The 20,330-nt window shown below is 37.4% G+C and overlaps 2 protein-coding genes across 5 annotated transcripts in view; one reads left to right on the top strand and one right to left on the bottom strand.

Annotated features, from left to right (window-relative positions):
* FBXO22 (F-box protein 22) overlaps positions 1–9,217 on the top strand; it is a 28,255-nt gene extending 19,038 nt beyond the window's left edge. Inside the window, exons 6-7 of the mRNA XM_057723503.1 lie at positions 3,089–3,254; positions 8,383–9,217. Coding sequence (XP_057579486.1) covers positions 3,089–3,254; positions 8,383–8,800 — 584 coding nt within the window. The 3' untranslated portion in view covers positions 8,801–9,217. The remainder of the gene's footprint in view (positions 1–3,088; positions 3,255–8,382) is intronic.
* A 94-nt stretch (positions 9,218–9,311) lies between these two features.
* Positions 9,312–20,330, bottom strand: part of NRG4 (neuregulin 4) — a 138,104-nt gene continuing 127,085 nt past the window's right edge. For 2 of the 4 annotated variants that reach the window (XR_009051462.1, XR_009051461.1), the window contains one exon: positions 9,312–11,856. Coding sequence is in view for 1 of the 4 variants with exons in the window: in XM_057723515.1 (XP_057579498.1) it covers positions 16,513–16,553 (41 nt within the window). In the remaining 3 variants the exon portion in view is untranslated. Of the gene's footprint in view, positions 16,554–20,330 lie in introns of all 4 variants that reach the window. The other 2 variants (XR_009051460.1, XM_057723515.1) reach the window with 1 other exon arrangement.

Here is a 20,330-nt window from a genome sequence, read left to right as displayed (position 1 = left end):
ACGTCCTAGTGTGCTGACTTATATTTATACATGTTTACTGTAAAAAAGATGCAGGGAAGGAAGTGATGCTAAAACTAAGGTTGTGAGGAAGAACCCAGCGACTGCCCATGAATTGTTCATGGTATTAGCCTCTCATTTCAAGTAGACATTTTCTTTGAAGTAGGTTTTCTACATGCTTTTAGATTACATCCCTTTACATAGGTCATCAAGCAGTTGTCTTCAGAGAGGCTACTCTCAAAAGAATAGAAATCTGAACACCCAGACCTAAAGTCTTTTCAAGCAGTCCTGGCCAATCTTTGGAATAGTTCTTCATAGTTGGCTTTCCTGAATCTGATGCTGGTCTTGGTGTCTAGATTTGATTTTTTTTTTTTCCTTTTAACCTTCCAGCTTGAGCATAGCTATAATGAATTTATATTCTGCCTTGTTTTAAAATGAATGTAAGGCAGCTTACAAAGATACATAGACTGTCGGTGGAGGAATTCTGAGTTGAGGGACGTGTAACAGGAATACAGTGCAGCCAGGATGGAGGGTAATACACGAGATGCAGACCGTCAGCATTTGCTAGACGTGGGCCACAGGTTTGGATGAGCCCAGGCAGAAGCAGCATAACTCTTCCCAGTTTTCTGAGAACTGAGATAAATCCTAGTGGATCCATATGCCCTTAGAGTAAATAGCTTAAGTTTTTCAAGCTGTTTCTTACCATGTCACTCTGTGAACACCAGTGGCATCACCTCAACTATGACTCTTTAAAATCAGTTGTAGCATCCAAACCAACAAGGTCTGGTTACTGAGCTCTCTCTGTAATCTAGGAATGTTTAGAGCTGCTAAAGGAATGGATGGCCCAAGTGTTCTTCAGACAGTCTGCTGTGATTTAGATCTCACGCTGGGTTTCAAGTAACAATGAACCGGAGATTGCACCTTTTAGTATTTGGGCTGGTTGAGTACGTCATCTGCCCTGCGAACATCGGAGCTGGGAACGTGGCTGGCATGCTTTCTTGAAGTTGAAAGTCCTGAGATACTTGTACTGAGCAGAGGGGCCTTCTGTCTCCCCACAAAGGCAGGACTGAAGGCAGTGCCAGGATTTACCTCAAAATGAGCTGGGTGGTCATCTTCTCAGGCTCGTGTATCATAGGCCTCTCAATTTTGTGTGGTAAGGAGTTTGAATTGTACCTTCCTTCTGGTACATGATACAGACCTGTCTGCTCTGTCAGGCAGCCAGCCTGGGCTAAGGCAGATTTGTTCTCTTATTTGGGTGGGGGGGAGTGTTTAGTTTCTAGATGGGGGGGGGGGGGGGCGGTCCTGCGGTAGAACACGACCAATGGAGGAAGATATTGAAAGCACTGGGTGTGTTGGATGAATGACAGTGGTGCCTATAGAATTTTCAGATGAAAATTTTAGGAGACAATTGTAAAAAGGGTCTAGAGCTTAGAAAACAGTAGGAGAGGGAAAGATTTAGAAGTCTACTTTTCTAAAACTTAAAATGTAGAGTCAGGAGATGTGGGTCTAGAGTCTCCCAAAATGCTGTCCTGGGCCAGACACTTTTCTGGGATTAGCAGCCCTTATTTATAAAATAAGACTAGACACAGGGCTCTTCCGACTCTGAAAATTCATTCTAAAAAAGAAAAAACATTCTCTGAAAATTCGCTAGGATGGTCTATGTGGAGAAAAAGAGCCTTTAATAATTAATGGTATCTTGAAAGTACTGGCTTATACTAATCTTCTTCTTGCTCTCCAAATCAGTGTTGTACTGTATAGAGAATTAGAAATGGACCAGAGGCAGTCTCCCTAGATTGTCATTATTTGGTGTTAGGAATTGGTCATTCACCTCCACCCCACCCCAGTTTCCTTAAGTGGGCCTTTGTTCTGGCAACCATTACCCTTCCATCTGTGAAGATGTTAGTCATGTGGCTGAGTCAGTGGAAACTTGACTGTGGGTCAGGTATTTGATTTTCTTTCTTTTTCCTGTACCAGAGCAAATTTCAAGTCAATAGTGTATATATAAACAAGGTGCTGGAGGCACATATACAAGCCTGGGAGCTTGCAGGGCGGTGCATGAGGACTGCCTGCGTCCGGGTAGACTATGCTGCCCTCTAGTGGTAGCTGCTTTTCATCCATATGCTGCAGAATCGAATATTTTCCTGCTTTGGAATGAGTTTCCAATGATTAATCCACCTTCACTCCCACTCCCTTTCCTGGAATATGTGGATAAGGCCTGTATTTTAATGGTGTACTAGTTTCCTGAGGCTGATATAATAAATTAACACAAACTTTGGTAATTCGGCTTAAAACAACATTTATTGTCACAGAACAGAAGGCCAGAAGTCTGAAATCAGGGTGTTGATGGGACTGCATTCCCTCTGGAGGCTCTAGGGGTGAATCTCTTGTCTCTTCCATCTTCTGGTACCACAGACATTCCTTGTGGTTGCATCATTCTGGTTTCTGCTTCTGTGGTCACATTGCCTCTTTGTCTCTATTTCTCTTATAAGGGTACTTGTGTAGTATTTAGGGCCTATCTGGATAATCCAGATGATCTTAAGATCCTTAATTACATCTGCAAAGACCCTTTTGCCAAGTGAGGTCACATTCTTCATCCCAGAGATGTGGTGTGGATATGTCTTTTGGGAGACCACATTCAACCCACTGCAGGTGGTTAGTGCTGTTTCTCTCCATTTCCTCTGGATGTTTAAATTCCCATTTTATCTAACTCGGTTCTTAGTAAACCAGTGTTCCCTTCCATTCCAGGTGGTGGCCTGTATGGAGATGGCTTGCACCATGGTCCACCAAGGGTGCTGCTCATTTACGTAGCTGCTTCCTTATTTGCATTGAGTGTTGATTGTTTTATATTCAAATAGCCATTTAGTTTTCTTAATGATGAAAAATTAATTTAGCAAAGATTCTGAGTAATGGTAAAGTATGCAAAAAAAAAATGGAAGACTTTCCAGCTTAAGCACTAAATTGCACTTAACTAGGTATACAAGACATTAGCAGTAACATTTCAGTTTGCAAAATAATAAAATAAAATGAAGAATTCCTTTTTAAGGATTTCTGTTTAAGTCTATCTTTAATTGTGCTCTTCATTTCTCTGCAGGTCTGTTAGATAACCCCGAGCTTCGTGTGGTCCTTGTATTTGGCTATAATTGCTGTAAGGTGGGATCCAGTAATTATCTGCAGCGAGTAGTCAGCACTTTCAGTGATATGAATGTCATCTTGGCTGGAGGCCAGGTGGACAACCTGGCATCGCTGACCTCTGAGAAGTATGTCTGATGTGCTTCTGATTTCTTCTGCAAATGATGCGAAATGTTCTCAGCTTTATATTACTTTGGGTTTTTAAAAAACATGTTTAAAGAATTGCTAATAGTTCATTCCATTTTGCAGTAGATACAGGTTGAGGGGCTTACATAACGTAATTCTTATCTTTGAAGAATGAAATTTATATATGTTATCCTTTAAGAACTTATTCTTAGTTGGACTTATACTCTCCTCAAAATTGACTTTCAACATTGTCTACTGAGCTCCCTTGACAGCTCTGTAGTCTGTAACTGCAATACAGTAAGTCCCCTACATCCGAACCTTCAAGTTGCGAACTTTCAAAGATGAGAACATGTGCTTGCATGTCCAGTCACATAAGTAGTACACGTGTCTGGCACGTGTGTGCATCCTCTGTAAGTGGTTGTGCTTTTGTGTACTTTACTGTACAGTTCTGTATAGAGTACAGTAGTGCAGTATCTTTATTTCAAGCCCAGGTTGTCTGGAAGCAAAACGTAAAAGCAGTGGTGACGTAGCTGGTACTGCTAAGAAGCGCCAAGCAATAACGATGGAAACAAAAGTGAAAAATAATAGAGTGGAGCGAGGTGAAAAGATGGTAGACGTTGCTAGTTCTTATAACATGAATCATTCGACCACTGGCACGATTCTAAAGAACAAGATCATGGAACCTATGAAGTCTGCTGTGCTGATCGACCTTAATATCGAAGAAGCATGGAAAAGTGATGGAGGAGATGCAGAAACTTCTCAGTGTGAGATGCAGGGTCAGCATCAGTGTTGAGTCCCGCTCAGCTTGACGCTGATTCAAGAGAAAGCTTAAAAGCCTTTGTGAAGACTTGAGGAAGAAACACAACGAAGAATCAGAGGGCACATCTTTTAATGCCATCCATGGCTAGTTTCATCAGTTCAAGGCTAGAGCCAACCTTCACAATGTAAAAGTAAGTGACGAGGCAGCGAGTGCAGATACGGTAGCTGCCCAGGAATTTCCTGAAACACTTCGAGAAGTTATTGATGAAGGTATGTATTTACCCGAGCAGGTTTTTAATGTGGATGAAACAAGACTGTACTGGAAGAGGATGCCAGATGGAAGTTACATCGGGAAAGAGGAAAAGTTGATGCCAGGCTATAGGCTAACTCTGTTGTTTGATGCCAGTGTTTCCAGAGGTAAGAAGCTGAGGCCTCTCTTAGTTTATCATTCAGAGAACCCAAGAGCCCTGAAAAACATAGCCAAGGGCTCTCTTCCTGTTGTGTGGAAGAGTAACCCCAAAGCCAGGGTTACACAGGCCATTTTCCAGGACTGGTTTTTCCACCACTTTATCCCAGAAGAGGAGAAATATTGCTTGGAGAAGGAAGCCCCATTCAACATTCTTTTGCTGCTCGACAATGCTTCGGGCCACCTCCATTCACAGACGACTTTCATCCCAACGTCAGAGTAGTGCACCTGCCACCAAGTACTACGTCACTCATCCAACCTATGGACCAGGGAGTTACAGCGACTTTCAAGAAATATTATTTACATCGCATTTTTCATCAGGCAGTAAAGGTGAGTGATGAATCAGGAACAACCTTGTGATAATTTTGGAAGAACTGTAACATCTACAAAGCCATAAATAACATTGACTTTGCTTGACGTGAGGTTTCGGCTGTCACCATGAATGGGGTTTGGAAGGACCTTTGCCCGCAGTTTGTTCACGATTTTCGTGGATTTGAGAAGGTGGATGAGGAGTCCAAAGAGGTCTTCAGCAACTTAGTGACCCTCAGAGAGAAGCGGGAGCTAGATCTGCAAGAGGATGACTTCGTTGAACTCCTTGCTGTGCAACACGAGGAGCTGACTAATGAAGACCTAATGGACTTGGGGGCCCAGAGAAAGGATGAGGAGAGACGAGAGAGAGAAGTAACTGAACCAAAGAGATTCACGACACAGAAAGTGGCAAGGGGATTTTCTTTATTTGAGGAGGCACTGTTAGTTTTTAAAGTACAGGATGTGAACGTAAAACAGTACATGAAGGTCACAGCAGCTGTTCAGAAAGCACTCCAGTGCTACTGTGTCATCTATGACCAGAAAAAAAGAGCTACTACCCAGACATTACGGGATCATTTTTTCAAGAGGGTAGATTGAATCCAGCAGGGAACCAGAAGTGTGCCATCAACATCAGGCACGAGTGAACTTGCAGCTCGCCCTCCGTTTCCTACTGCTGGTGATCCTTCAGCCCTACCATCTCCCACCTCCTCTCCTCCAGTCAGTAACTCTTCTGGCCTGTTCACTCGATGCCAGCCCGTGTGCCAGCTGCTGTACTGCACTAATGTACTTTTCAAGGTACTGTACTGTAGGATTAAAAATGTTTTTGTGTTTTTTGTGTATTTATGTGAAAAGTATTAGAAATCTGTTATAGTACTATATAGCTGATTGTATTAGTTGGGTACTTAGGCTAACCTTGTTGGACTTATGAACAAACTGGACTACGAACATGCCCTTGGAATGGAACGCGTTTGTAGTAGAGGACTTACAGTATGTCACTTCCTCTCTGGGTCTGTTTTCCTCCTCTAAAGGAAATACATGGTTCAGCAGCACATCTTTATGGTAAAACTTCTCAAAGCCTCTAATAATGTGCGCAGTACTTTGGGTCTTTTAGAGGGAGGGGGAATACTACTACCTGTGGCAGTTCTTAGAGATCTGTTTCGCCACAAAACTCTTTGTCCCTGGAGCATCTTGCAGGCCTATTGATATTACTTGGCGTACATTTTTGGAAATACTGTACTAGATTTTTTTTTTTTCATTTTTATTGGAGTATAGTTGATTTACAATGTTATGTTAGTTTCTGCTATATAGCAAAGTGAATCAGTTATACATATGTATATATCCACTCTTTTCCCTTGTAGGTCATTACAGAGTACTGAGTAGAATTCCCTGTGCCTACAGTGTGTCCTTATTATCTATTTTATATATATTAGTGTGTATATGTCAATCCCAACCTCCCAGTTTATCCCCTCCCTCCTCCCCCTTGTTAATGTAAGTTTGTTTTCTACATCTGTGGCTCTGTTTCTGTTTTGTAAATCAGTTCATCTGTACCATTTTAAACTTTTTATTTGATTAATTTATATATTTATTTATTTTTGGCATGTGGGATCTTTGTCCCCTGACCAGGGATCAAACCCGTGCCCCCTGCAGTGGAAGCATGGAATCTTAACCATTGGAATGCCAGGGAAGTCCCTTTACCATTTTTTTAGATTCCACATATAAGTGATATTACTTGGCACAGATTTTTAGAAATACTGTACTAGATCTTTTGAAAGGCTTTTTCAAGCTCAAAAGTGATGCATCTTTGATTTTATTATTAAGGCTTTTGTTTTCAAACATAAAAAATATTTGCTCTTCTATCTTGAGCCATTACTCCTTTTCCATTTCCAGTGACAGTATGTAGTATTTTGAGTTTGAGCTAATTAAGTAGACATAAATATCAGCTGTTTCCAAAAACAAGAAAATGAGGACCCCCCCCCCCGCCCCCCAGTGTTTCCTGCAAACACTACTATTTGTTTCTCTCTATATTTGTGTCTAGTATTTGGATCCTAGACTGGTGACATGGAGACAGACTGTTAGAGATCAATATCATTAAGAGCAATTTAAATCATCCCAGTCGTAATCTCCCTCCTGGTAGTCTGCACTGATGGATCAGGGAAAGCACATAGCTAAGCTGAGTTCCCTGGAACTTGAGGAAGAAGGGAGGAGAGCCCAATGCACTGAACTCCAAGCACTGGATTTCATGCATAAGTATACCTGATTCTTGGTAACTGTGGGTTATTTCTCCTTTTGCTGAATTTTCATTATTGTCTTTGGTTTTACTTTTAAATCACCACTGCCCTATCTATATATAATTTAACAAATTATCTTTGAAATGCCAACTCAGACATATACCATCTGAGGTGCTAGCCTGTTAGCATGGCTGTCTGTATATAATCTACACTTTATACCTAATATGGGAAATATTTCCTCAACAGTCATTAATTACCTCTTTCATGACATTAATTTTAATGTGGTCTTTACACTGTGTCATTGAGTAAGAGAAGCCATTGAGTAAATCAATGCTCCATTTTAATGGTGTCCAGATATGAGCCCCCTTCCCTCCAAAAAAAAGGTGAATAATTCTTTGAGGCAGGAGACACACGTTGCAGCTGTATACCAAAGAGGAAATATAAAGTTAAAGGAGCAGCAGAGGACTTCAGAAGATGGATCCTGCCCCTCAGAAACTGGTTTTGCCAGTAGTTAGCCTTAAGTCATTTAGTGCTTAAGCTTTTTAAGTCTTAGTTTCTTGTTAACCCAGTGAATCCTGCCCATTTCATTGATTCACATGTTGGTAAACCTGATAGAAATGTAAGGTACTTACTTGGTTTTTGCCCCAATGAGTGTTCACTATATTATGCTTTATAACTTTATTGACACTTGATATTTTCTTTAGTAACCATAAAATACTTCATTTAAAAAAATACCAGGCAAATAGAAACAAAATGTATGATTTTACCTTCAGATTAAACTAAATTATTGGCTCAAAGCAATAAATAAGACACAGCAATGTAATTTATTTCTTTATGGACCAAACAGCATAGAGCTAAAACTTCTGGAATTATGGGTTTGTAATAAAATTATCCTCCATGATTGAATATTTAATACACCTCTTTTAGAATCTGTCAGGTGAAGTAGGGGAGAAAAGATACCAAGGATGTTAATACCGAAAGCTTTAATAGATATCATTGTATATATGAATAAAATTATAAAATTCCTTTTTAAGGAAGTAAGAACGGTAAGGATACTCTGTACCCTTCTAAAACTAGGTTGGATTTTAGAAACCTTTGTGGAGATGCATTTGCTCCTTATATCTGTGGTGGAAGAAATAGTTGCTTTCTTCTCCATAGATCTGCCTTCTGCATTCTTATAATGTATTAATCTCAATAGCTTAACCCGTAATACACTCCTCTGATGGGGGGGAGGTGGGTGCAGCCTCAGACTAACTGTAGACCAAGGCAGCATTTTCCAACCAGTGAATCAGGAGGATTTTTCTTTTCTTTCATACTGTAAATTTGAATTTCATGATATATTGCCACTTTTCTAATTTAATTTTCTAGGAACCCTCTGGATATTGATGCCACTGGTGTGGTTGGACTATCATTTAGCGGACGCCGAATCCAGAGTGCCACAGTGCTTCTCAACGAGGATGTCAGTGACGAGAAGACTGCTGAGGCTGCGATGCAGCGCCTGAAGGCAGCCAGCATTCCAGAGCAGAACACCATTGGCTTCATGTTTGCATGTGTTGGCAGGGGCTTTCAGTATTATAGAGCCAAGGGGAATGTGGAGGCTGATGCATTTAGAAAGTTTTTTCCTAGTGTTCCTTTATTTGGCTTCTTTGGAAATGGAGAAATTGGATGTGATCGCATAGTCACTGGAAACTTTATATTGAAGAAATGTAATGAGGTAAAGGATGATGATCTGTTTCATAGCTATACAACAATAATGGCACTAATTCATCTTGGGTCATCTAAATAAAGCCACCTGTACAGTGGCTTTCACAATATATAACTTTTGGGCTCTGCCTTTTCCAGAAAGCAGAAACTTGGGATATGTACATTTCAAACAAAAAAAACTTTATATGTATCTGTTTTGTAACTTTGACACTCTAAAGATTATTTGGTAGTTTTTAATAGATGGAAACCTTTGTACATAATGTAATGCAGGACTGAGAGTTGAGAGCTTTTGCATCAGGCACAAGTTAACCGATTATGGCTGTGTTGCACCAGATTACGTAGCTGCTGTGTGACAGGACTTTAGTCTTCTGCATAGGAAGACTGAAAAAGGATTTATCAGCAGGAAGGAGATTTTAAGACATTCCATGACTACCTCTAAAATGTTAGTGATCTTTCAGCATGAAGATATTTTTCTCCCTTAATAAAGGAGAAAAATATACAGATGGCTTGGGAGACTTTTCTCTGCTTTACAATTTTACCATTTTTTTTAGAAGCTGTTAAAATTATTACTGACTTTTTACTTATTTGATGACTATTAAGGAACTTTTTTTGTTTTAGTACTCTAAAATTGCTTATACAGATAAATTGCCAAGACTAATCAGTATTTTATTACTTTGTAAGGAAAAAAAATTTCCTTTTCCCTCAATAAAGAAATTGCAACAAAATTCTTTTTTTCACCTACTTCTATATAACTAATTGGCAGATCACACAATTACATCACTTTATTTTGGTTTTATACCAATAAAACATACCTTGGAAACTCAGATAGTTGTGTACTTCATTGCTTTTAGTGAATGAATGAAAGAAACTAATCCTTTGGAAAAGAAAACCCAGAATAGTATTTGTCAGCTAGCAAATCTTGGTATAGTTCTAGTAAAATGATTTCCAGGTTTAAATTTCTAATTATGTAAATATCAAAATGAGATATGTACAGAGAATACCAATTTCCCACCAATATCCATTCTTTCCTTTTTGCATAGTTATAAAACCTTTGATTTTCAGCTAGGCACATGCACATCAGAATAAAGACTACATGCTAGTCCCCCTTGCAAGTATGACTGCTCTGGCCAGTGAAATGTGAGGGGAAATGATAATGTGTCCTTTAAAACAGTGTGCCTGTTTTTTGTGGGTTTTTTGCCTTTTTTTGATGCTTTTGCTTAAAAGTGGATATGATAGCTAGCCCTCTGAGACTCTACGGAAGAGGCAATGCTCTCTTGTGGAAGAGAACCACACAGAACCATCCTAGGTTGCCATATAGTTTTGTTGAAGTGCTACCACAACTGATTTGGACTGTGTGTTTCCAGACTGTCTTACATGGCAGAAATAGCATCAGTCTTGCCTAAGTCACTTGTTTTTTTCCAGGTCTTTATTACAGGATATCTGTATTAGCATATTGTAATACAGTATGATATAATGTATGGCACTTTTGTGATAGTCAGTGGTTCTAACGGGATAGAAGAAAACTTGCAAGGTAAGTGAAATCAAATATATTAACATTCCTGCTTTCCTGTTTTTAATCACTTTTTTAAACCAATTTTTACCTCAAAAGATTTTTTTCATGCTGTTTATATGAATGATAAAAAATACTTAAAAGTTTCTTTAATTTATGGATAGCCTCAATCTTAGTTTCTAAAGAAAGTCCAAAGGAAAGTATGATTGCCATAGAACTTTTAATCTGTGAATATTAATATTTAGCTGTTTTTATTTAGCTATTAACTCCTCTATTATTTGACATTGGTACCCATTATCAAGTAGACAATACCTCAAAATTTGAGTCCTTGGTTATGCTTAAATAGCATATAAGGAAAATACTTTGTAAAATTTCTTTGTCCTTGATATTAACCACAGTTGACTGACTAGTAGAGGAAAAGGATTTCGAAAACCGGAAACATGAACAAAATGTGCCTGATTGAATGAATTATTTTAGTTTTTCAAATTAATACTCATATAAAATGTTTTGTTATTTCTCAAAGGAGAGTCTGCTGCAAGGTCATTTTATACAATATTTGAGGTTAATATATAGCTCCTTTTATAGCTGAGACTTTGGAGCTTGTTATGAACAATAAATTCATTTGGCTACAAGGTTGTAACCCTGGTGCAGAATAGAAAGGGAAGAAGTTGAACCAACAGAAAGAGTAGTACTGATTGAAAACAAAAGTTATCAGCCCTGCCTCTCAGAGGCTTTGACATTCCATGGAACAGGAATGATAATGTAACCACCAAAGTTAAAACAATTTCTTGCAATTTTGAAAGGCTTGTCTTAAAAGTAACCATTAAAGGAAAAGTTACTGTTTCAGCTAAAAACATACTCAATTCATAGAAATGGCAACTGTTGTAGTCACTTGTGAAATTGGAAAAATGATCATGTGAAAAAATTGACATGAGCACAAAAAGAAGTAAAGATGTACCCTTAGTGTTTTCTTCACGATACTGAGCTGCCTTCTATCAAGTGACAAGATTGATAGGATAGTTTAATCAAGATGTTTAAAAAATGTTGATTTCCTTTATGTGCTTTCAAAAGCAGACTCTTTCTGCAGCTAGTTTGCCCTGTTAAAGGCTACTTCAAAGAATAAACTTGAAAAGCCAAGTAGCAGTATAAGGAAGAGTAGGGAAGCTTGGGATTAAGACCTCAAAATAGACACCCTACACATTGTTATAACAGTCCGTGATCTAGACTAATGAAAGGAGTCCAGAAGGCCAGTTCACTGCTATATTTCTCAGCTTTGCTTAAACCTGGATCATTGGTAAATAACTTTTTAACCTAGTAAGAGAAGCCAAACAGCACAAGTTTTGCCACGAATTTATATTGCAAATTGAACACAATGAACATGCAAAGAATGTAAAATAAACTTTTACAAGTCTGAGAATTTCCTATGCATTCTGCAGAAATTTTTGAGAAAAAAATAAACCTACTTTTATCATTTTGTGCCCACACAATCTAACCCATTTAAACACCACCATAAATTCCATTTTAATGAAAACAGAAGACTCTAAATCCTCTTGATTTGAAATTGAGATTTTAGATGACTGACTTGGTTTTCATTTGTAGAAAGGGTATGAGTCTGCTTAATGAAAATCCTAAAATAACAAAACATAGTATTAGTAATAATATCCTTGTTAAATAAAACTAATACCTATACTATGTAAAGAATGTTACCAGAAAGTTATTTTAATATTGGCCCATGTAGAGAAAAATAGTCAAATATTTACAAGACATGTTATTTTTGTTTTATTTCATTTCTGCCCTATGCCATGATGGAGACCAATTAGAATATATGCTACTATAAAGTAGGAAACATTGGCAGAAGCCAGTAAATGTCATTTAATGTTTTGTTCTGGTACTAAAAGTGTAGAGAGCATTTCATGAAGTTCTCATAAAAGTTACTGTTCTCTAGTGACATCACAGCCAGTAAAAACAAGATTGATAATTACAAGAAATTGGAAAATATATATATTCATTAATTTTAAATGTAAATGAATGAAGATAATTGAGACCGTTTTCTTAACATTTACACAATACTTCCAAGTCTAACCAAAATTCAGTCACCATACATGTATCTAAAACAAACTGCTGAAGGCCTAGTTGGAATACTAGAATTATAGATAGGAATAAACAGTTGACCTGAGTGACACTAGCAAAATTGTGAACTACGATGCTCCAAACTTTTGTTCCTCCACAGAGACATTGGGGAGGAAAGGAAGAAAGTAGCAACTGTATGAACCAAATTTGTTGAAGCTTTGGAAAACAGTCGAAGGATTATAGCAACTAACACAGTGCCCAGTGAGGAAAACCCATCCACGAAAAGGAAGGCTTTGTGACCTTTTTACTCACCCATGCAGTGGTGGTCTTATTCTTAAAATGACAAGCCTAGTATCCAGTTCCCTCCCTCAAGCCAGAAGAGGAAGAATAGACTTTTCAAATCATTTTTGTCTTTTCTAATCTGTCTGGGGGATTAGAAGGACTGACTCAAGGTCCTCATCATTGTTTTGCATAACTTGGAAATCAGGCAAGAAAAGATGGGCCACTGCTTGTGAAAGCTGCAGGATGACTACAGAATCACAGGCACCTGGATATGGGTGAAGACATAAAACAGGCTGTGTAAGGCCCAGAGGAGAAGTTGGGGTGACATTTTTGAGAAATAGGACATTCAAAAGCAGTTGTACCCAGGGGAAGATGCAGAATGCCAAATGCAGGCACAGGCAAAACATGCTCAGAAAAGACTTAAGAGAGCATTAGGCTTTCATCTTGCTCTGATTCCTAGGAGAGAAGCAAGCCTAGCTAAGTACTGCAGGAGTGCCTTAGCACACAGCTAAAATGCAAAAAGAAGTGGCATTGAAGGAAATCTCTAAAAACAGCTGAACAAGAGATAATAAGAACAGAGGCTTCAATGATCACACAAGGAATAGTCTTTGTAAAAATAGCTTGGAAAAGTCTCAAAAACAAATGAACAACAGCCTTCAGCAGTCAGCAACAACTGGTAAACAGAATAGATGAGAATGTTATATTCATAATTACAATATTGTAATAGTGAAATGCCCAAATTTTCAACAACAAAGAATCTGCAAGGCATTCATACAAAGAAACAGGGAAACGAGGCCTATTCAGTGGAACAGAGACTGGCCTGGAGGAAGCCCACACATTGAACTTACTAGAAAAGACCTTTAAATATGCTCAAGGAACTAAAGGAAATCAAAGTGTTGACTAAAATGAGAATTCCAATGGAGAGGTATTATAAAAAGGAACCAAATTCTGGAGCAGAAAATTACAAAAAAAATTTTCACTAGAGGGGTTGAACAGATTGGAGCAAGCAAAATAACTCATCAGCAAAGCTGAAGACAGTTCAAGACAGTTGAAGATACTGTGTCTAAGAAAACAAAGTAAATAATATAAGGGCTTTGTAAGACACCACCAAATGGAAAAAGAAACATTACAGAAGTCCCACAAGAAAAAGAGAAAGCTATATAAAGATTATGTGAAGAAATAATGGCAAAAAGCTTACCAAATTTGATGCAAGGTGTGGATGTACATATCAAGAGGCTCAATGAACTCCAAACAGGGCAAAGTCAAAAGAGACACCAAGATACAGTATAGACAGTCCTTGACCTAGGACAATTTGACTTAGGATTTTTCAGCTTTACGATGGTGCAAAAGTGATATGTGTTCAGCAGAAACCATACTTCAAGTTCTGAATTTTGATCTTTTCCCAGGCTAGCAGCATGCAGTAAGATATGCATTTATGATGCTTGGCTGTGGTAGCTGCAGCTCCCAGTCAGCCACATGATCATGAGAGTAAACATCTAATTACAACCGTTCCGTTTTTCAGTACAGTATTCAATAAATTACATCACTTCAAAACAGGCTTTGTATTACATGATTTTGCCCAACTATAGGCTAATGCAATTGTTCAGAGCACATTTAAGGTCGGACGGGCTGAGCTATGGTGTTGCAGGTTAGGAATATAAAATGCATTTTCGACATGATATTTTCAACTTAGCCGTGGGTTTACTGAGATACAACCCCATTGTAAGTCAAGGAAGATCTGCATAATTAGGCTATATGAAGAGAAAGAGTCTTGAAAGCAGCAAGAATTAAGAAACATAACATAAAAGGGATCTTCAATAAGATGATCAGATTTCTTGAAAAAAATGTCAACCTGAAATCTATGTGGCAAAACTGTCTTTCAAAAATGAGGGAGAGGGACTTCCCTGGTGGCGAAGTGGTTAAGAATCCACCTGCCAATGCAGGGGACACAGGTTTGATCCCTGGTCTGGCAGGATCCCATATGCCATGGAGCAACTAAGCCCATGTGCCACAACTACTGAGCCTGTGTGCTGCAACTACTGAAGCCCATGTGCCTAGAGCCTGTGCTCCACAACAAGAGAAGCCACTGCAATGAAAAGCCAGTGCACCACAATGAAGAGTAGCCCCTGCTCGCCACAACTAGAGAGAGCCTGTGTGAAGCAACGAAAACCCAATGCAGCCAAAAATTTAAAAAAAGAAATGAGGGAGAAATTAGAACACTACCAAATAAAAGCTGAAGGAGACTGATACAACTAGACCTGCCCTGCAAGAAATGCTAAAGGGCATTCTTCAAGTTGAAATGAAAGGACAAAGGATAGGAATGGGAAACCATATGAAGAAGTAAAGCTCTCCAGTAAAGGTCTACATGAACAATTACAGAAGCTAGTATTATAACTTTGATTTATAACTTTGTGTTCCACACAGTTTAGGAACTAATGATAAAATATATTTATTGGTTTATGTTTTTAGACAGTGCTTAAAAATGCAATCTTGTAGCATTAATAGTTGAAAGGGAGTGTGGATGAAGTTATGTAAGAGCAAAGTTTTTATGCACTGTTGAAGTTAAGCTGCTATAAATTCAAATTAGTGTTATTACTTTATGATGTTAAATGGAATCCCCATGGTAACCACAAAGAAATAGCTATAGAATACACACAGAAGGAAAGAAGAGAATTTAAATATTTCACTACAAAAAAACAACATGAAAAGACTAACACCAAAGATAAGGAAGAAAAATATTCCATGCAGATAGTAACCAAAAGAGAACAGTATAGTATCGTCAGACAAATAGACTTATAACCTTTTGGGATTTAAAGAAAAGAACAGTATATGTTAAAAGGTTTTATGCAACAAAGATGTAACAATGATAAACACACATCTAATAACATCCTCAAAGTACATTAAGCAAAACACAACATACCAAACCTCAGCACTGCTTTCACTGCATCCCATAACAGAGAAAATTCTAGCTGTAAATGCTTACTTTAAAAAAAAAAAAAAAAAACAACCTGAAATCAACTTTCTAACTGTATAACTTAAAGAACTAAATAAAGAATGGACTAGACCCAAAGCTAGTAGAAGGAAGATGAGAATAAGATAGGCAAAATACTGAATAGAAAATCAATAGAAAAGTTTGAACTAAAAGCTAGTTCTTCGAAAAGGTTAACAAAGTGGACAAACGTTTAGCTAGATCAATAACAAGAGAAGACTCAACTTCTAAAAACAGAAATAACAGTAGAGATATTACTAACAAGTCTACAGAAATAAAAAGTATCATAAGAGTACTGTGAACAGCAGCAAGTTGGATAACCTAGATGAAATGGATGTATGCCTAAAAACACAAAGCCATACCAAGGCTGATTCATGATTCAAGGGAGGGAGGGAATACGGGGATATGTGTATAAAAACAGATGATTGAACCTGGTGTACCCCCAAAAAAATAATAAAAAAAAAATGAAAAAAAGAAAAGATGATTGAACTTGGTGTACCCCCCCAAAAATAATAAATAAATAAAATTATAAAAAAAAAATCTACATAGACCTATAGCTAGAAAAGAGATTGAATCAGCAGTCAAAAACCTCCCAAGAAAGGGGAAAAAAGGCAACCTCTGGCTTTACTCAAGTCTACCAAACCTTTAAAGAAGAAATAACGCCAGTTCTCAAACTTTCCAAAAATTTAATAGGTGGGAACATTTTCTAATCCATTGTATAAGGCCAGCATTACCGTGATACCAAAGCCAGACGATGACAACACAAGAAAAGAAAGTTAAAGACCAATATCCCTGACGCATACTGATGTAAAAATCTTAAGTTATTAGCAAACTGAATTCAAGAGCACACTAAAAGTTTCACACATTTTGAACAAGTGGGTTTATTGCTGCAAGGCAAGGATGTTTCAACAGATGAAAATCCAATTGAGTACAATACACCACATCAGCAGAATGAAGGTCCCACATGGATCCCATCAGTTGATGCTGAAAAAGAATTTGACAAAATTCATTTTGATTAAAAAAACCCAAAAACAATACACTAGGAATTGAAGGAAGCTAGAAGCTACCTCAACATAATAAAGGTCACATGAAAATCTTACAGCTAACATCATAATTAAGGACTGAAAGCTTTTCCTAACATCAGGAACAAGACAAGGAAGCAGATTTTACTACTACCATTCAGCATGGTGTTGGAAGCTTGAGACAGAGTAATTAGACAAGAAAAAGACAAATTAGGAAGGAAGAAGTAAAATTATCTCTGCAGAATACATGATCCTATATGTACATAACACGAATGATCCCCACACCCCCAAATCTGTTAGAACTAAGAAATTCAGCAAAGTTTAAGGATACAGAAGCAACACACAAAATGAGTTTCCTTTCAGTACACTAACATGAACAACCCAAAACATAAATTTGGATAATTCCCTTTACAATAGCATCAAAAACAATAATATACATAGGAATTAAAGAAGGTGAAAGACTTGTACACTGAAAACCACAAAACTGCTGAATGATGTTAAGGATGATACCAATAAATGGAAAGACATCCCACGTTCATAGACTGGAAGACTTGATAATATGGGTATGATGCTAATACTACCCAAAGTTATCTACAGATTCAACGTAATCCACTTCAAAATCTCAATGACATTTTTTGCAGAAATAGAAAAATAATTCAGCAGAATATCTAGGAGCCCCAAATAGCCAAAACAATCTTAAAAAAGATCAAAGGTGGAAGGCTAACACTAACTGATTTCAAATTTTTCGCAAAGCTACAATAATCAAAACAATGTGGTACAAAATAAAAACAGACATATAGACAAATGTCATAGAATAAAGAATCCAGAAATCCTCACATATATGGTCAAATAATTTTGGGGAAGTACACCAAGACCCTTTAATGGGAAAGGACAGTGTTTCCAACAAAAGGTGTTGGGAAAACTGGATATCCACATGCAAAAGAATGAAGCTGGATTCTTACCTAACACCATGTACAAAAATTAATTCAAATGGATCAAAGACATAAACCTAAGACTTAAAACTCTACTCTTAGAGGAAAACAGGGGAAGTTTCAGGACATTGGATTTGGTAGTGATTTCTTGAATATGACACCAAAGTCCTAGGCATCAGAAGAAAAAACAAACTGGGCTTCATCAAAAATTAAACATTTATGTATCAAAGGACACTATCAACAGTGAAAAAAGCAATCCACAGAATGGGAGAAAATATTTGCAAATCACATATTTGATGAGGGATTAATATCTATTAATATATAAAAAACTTCTAAAATGCAACCATAGCAACAAAAGACAACCCAATTCAAAACTGGGCAAAGGACTTGAATAGACAGGTATCCAAAGAAGATACAGAATGACCAATAAGCACATGAAAAGATACTCAGCATCACTAACCATTTGGGAAATGCAAATCAAAACCATGATGAAATACCACTTTACACCCATTAGTATTGCTATTATTTAAAAAAAGTGCTGACAAGGATATTGGAGAGACTGGAACTTTTCTGCGTTGTGGTATAGCTGCGGTAGAAGACAGTATGGCAGTTCCTCAAAACGTTAAATACAGAATTAGCATTTGATTCAGCAAAACCACTTCTGGGTATTTATACAAAAGAATAGAAAACAGGGGCTTAAACAGGTATTTGCACATGTATGTTCATAGAAGCATTATCTCAACAGCAAAAAGGTGAAATGACTCATGATCACTAATCAATGAATGAATAAGCAAAATGTGGTAAATACCTACAGTGGAATATTATTCAGTCATAAAAAGGAATGAAATTTGGATACATACTATACTGTTGATGAACCTTGAAGACATGGTAAGTGAAATAAGCCACACGCAAAAGGACAAATACATGATTCTACTTATATGAAGTATTAAGACTATTCAAATATTTAGAGATAAGGTGGAATGTTGGCTACCAGGGTCTTGAGTGGAGGAGGGAATGGGGAGTTGTTATTTAATGCATATAGTGTTCAGTATGGGGTTCTGGAGATGGATGGTGGTGATCGTGCATATACTTAATGCCACTGAATTGCATATGTAAAAATGGTAAATTTTATGTACATTTTTCCACAATAAAAAATTTTTTAAACCATCAAAAAAAAAAATCATATAGCCTAGCTATTAAAACAAAAAAAAAAGGTTATCAAGGCCCAAGACACAAAGGAAGTTTAATTTGTATGTGGCTAAGAGAAAGAAGCCAGTCTGAAAAGGTTACTTACAGTATGATTCCAACTATATGACATTCTGGAAAGAGCAAAACTAGAGAGATAGTAAGGGGATCAGTGGTTGCCACTGTGAGATTGGGAAGGGTGAGTAGATGGAACACAGGAAATTTTTAGGATGGTGAGATTATTCAATATGATACTGTAGTGGTAGACACATGAAATTATGCATTTGTCAAAATCCATAAAAGTATAACAAAAAGAGGAACCTTAATGTAAACTATGGACTTTTGTTAATGTGTCATTATTGTTTCATTTATGTTAACAGATGTCACACACTAGGACATTTCGCATAGATGTTTAATAGTAGGGAAAACTGTGTGGGAGAGGGAAGTGTATGGGAACTCTGTACTATCTTCTCAGTCTTTCTATAAATCTATAACTTTTCTAAAAATAAAGTCTGTTAAAAAATTCTATGAGGGTTTCTCATTTTGTACACTCTAGTACCTCAAGCTCATATATATTAGTTACAAATGAGTGATGGGTAAATGAGTGAGTGAATGAACGAATCAGTGGCTCGTGACAGATTCAACATGCAGTGCCCACACTGGGCTAGAATACTGGGAAAAGTCAGTGTGTACCAACTGAGGGGCTAATAACCAGAATACTTGAAGAACTCCTAAAAATGCAACAACAGCAACAAAGACAACCTAATTCAAAATAGGCAAAGGATTTGAATAGACAGGTATCCAAAGAAGATATACAGATGACCAATAAGCACATGAGATGCTAAACGTCACTAATCGTTAGGGAAATGCAAATAAAATCACAGTGAGATACCATTTCATACCCATTAGGATGGCTATTAAAAACAAAAACAAGTGTTGGCAAGGATATAGAGAAATTGGTTTGAAGGGGAAGTTGTTCACAGGTGGGCTGTTAAATTTGGCCAGTGCTTGGTTCTCTGCCTCAACTATGTACTAGACATAGACCTTTGGTTCAGAACTCCCACTGTTCCAAGCTACTCCACAACAATTTTCATACATCATGAAAGTTGCTATTGGTTTTTTTCTATTATGTTTCAGGGTAACTACACAGATGGAAAAACGGGAGAAACTGTTTTGGTCTAATGAATTCTTTAATTTGCTCCTAATAAGATGAAAATCTCACATTCTGCAAAATCATGCCCTAAAATTAAAAGTCTTATGGGGAAAATTCTTATGGAATTTTGTAACCTGAGCAGTAACAAAAACAAGAATCCTAAATTTCCACTAATATCTACACTGAGAATTAGTCCATCTGTTGTATACTTAAATGTTTGGGCTTGTGTTTCTTCTTTTCAGATATAGATCCTTGAAATCAATTGCTTCTCATAGAAATCATTTTCATCAATATTAAAAATATGATCTAAAGGTTGCTGCCAATGATAGGGATAGAGTAGTTTCAGAAATTCCACTGGGGATTATAGAGAAGGAACTTCAGGAGACCACTGTAAGCTAATGATCACTGAAGAAACCAATCAGAACACTGTGAAAGAAAACAGGCCGGCTTAACAATGAAACTATGCAAT

Source organism: Hippopotamus amphibius, chromosome 2, assembly GCF_030028045.1.
Source record: "Hippopotamus amphibius kiboko isolate mHipAmp2 chromosome 2, mHipAmp2.hap2, whole genome shotgun sequence".
In the NCBI taxonomy this organism is placed as follows: domain Eukaryota; kingdom Metazoa; phylum Chordata; class Mammalia; order Artiodactyla; family Hippopotamidae; genus Hippopotamus; species Hippopotamus amphibius.
Note: the sequence above shows the minus strand (reverse complement) of the source record. Positions and strands in the feature narration are given on the sequence as shown.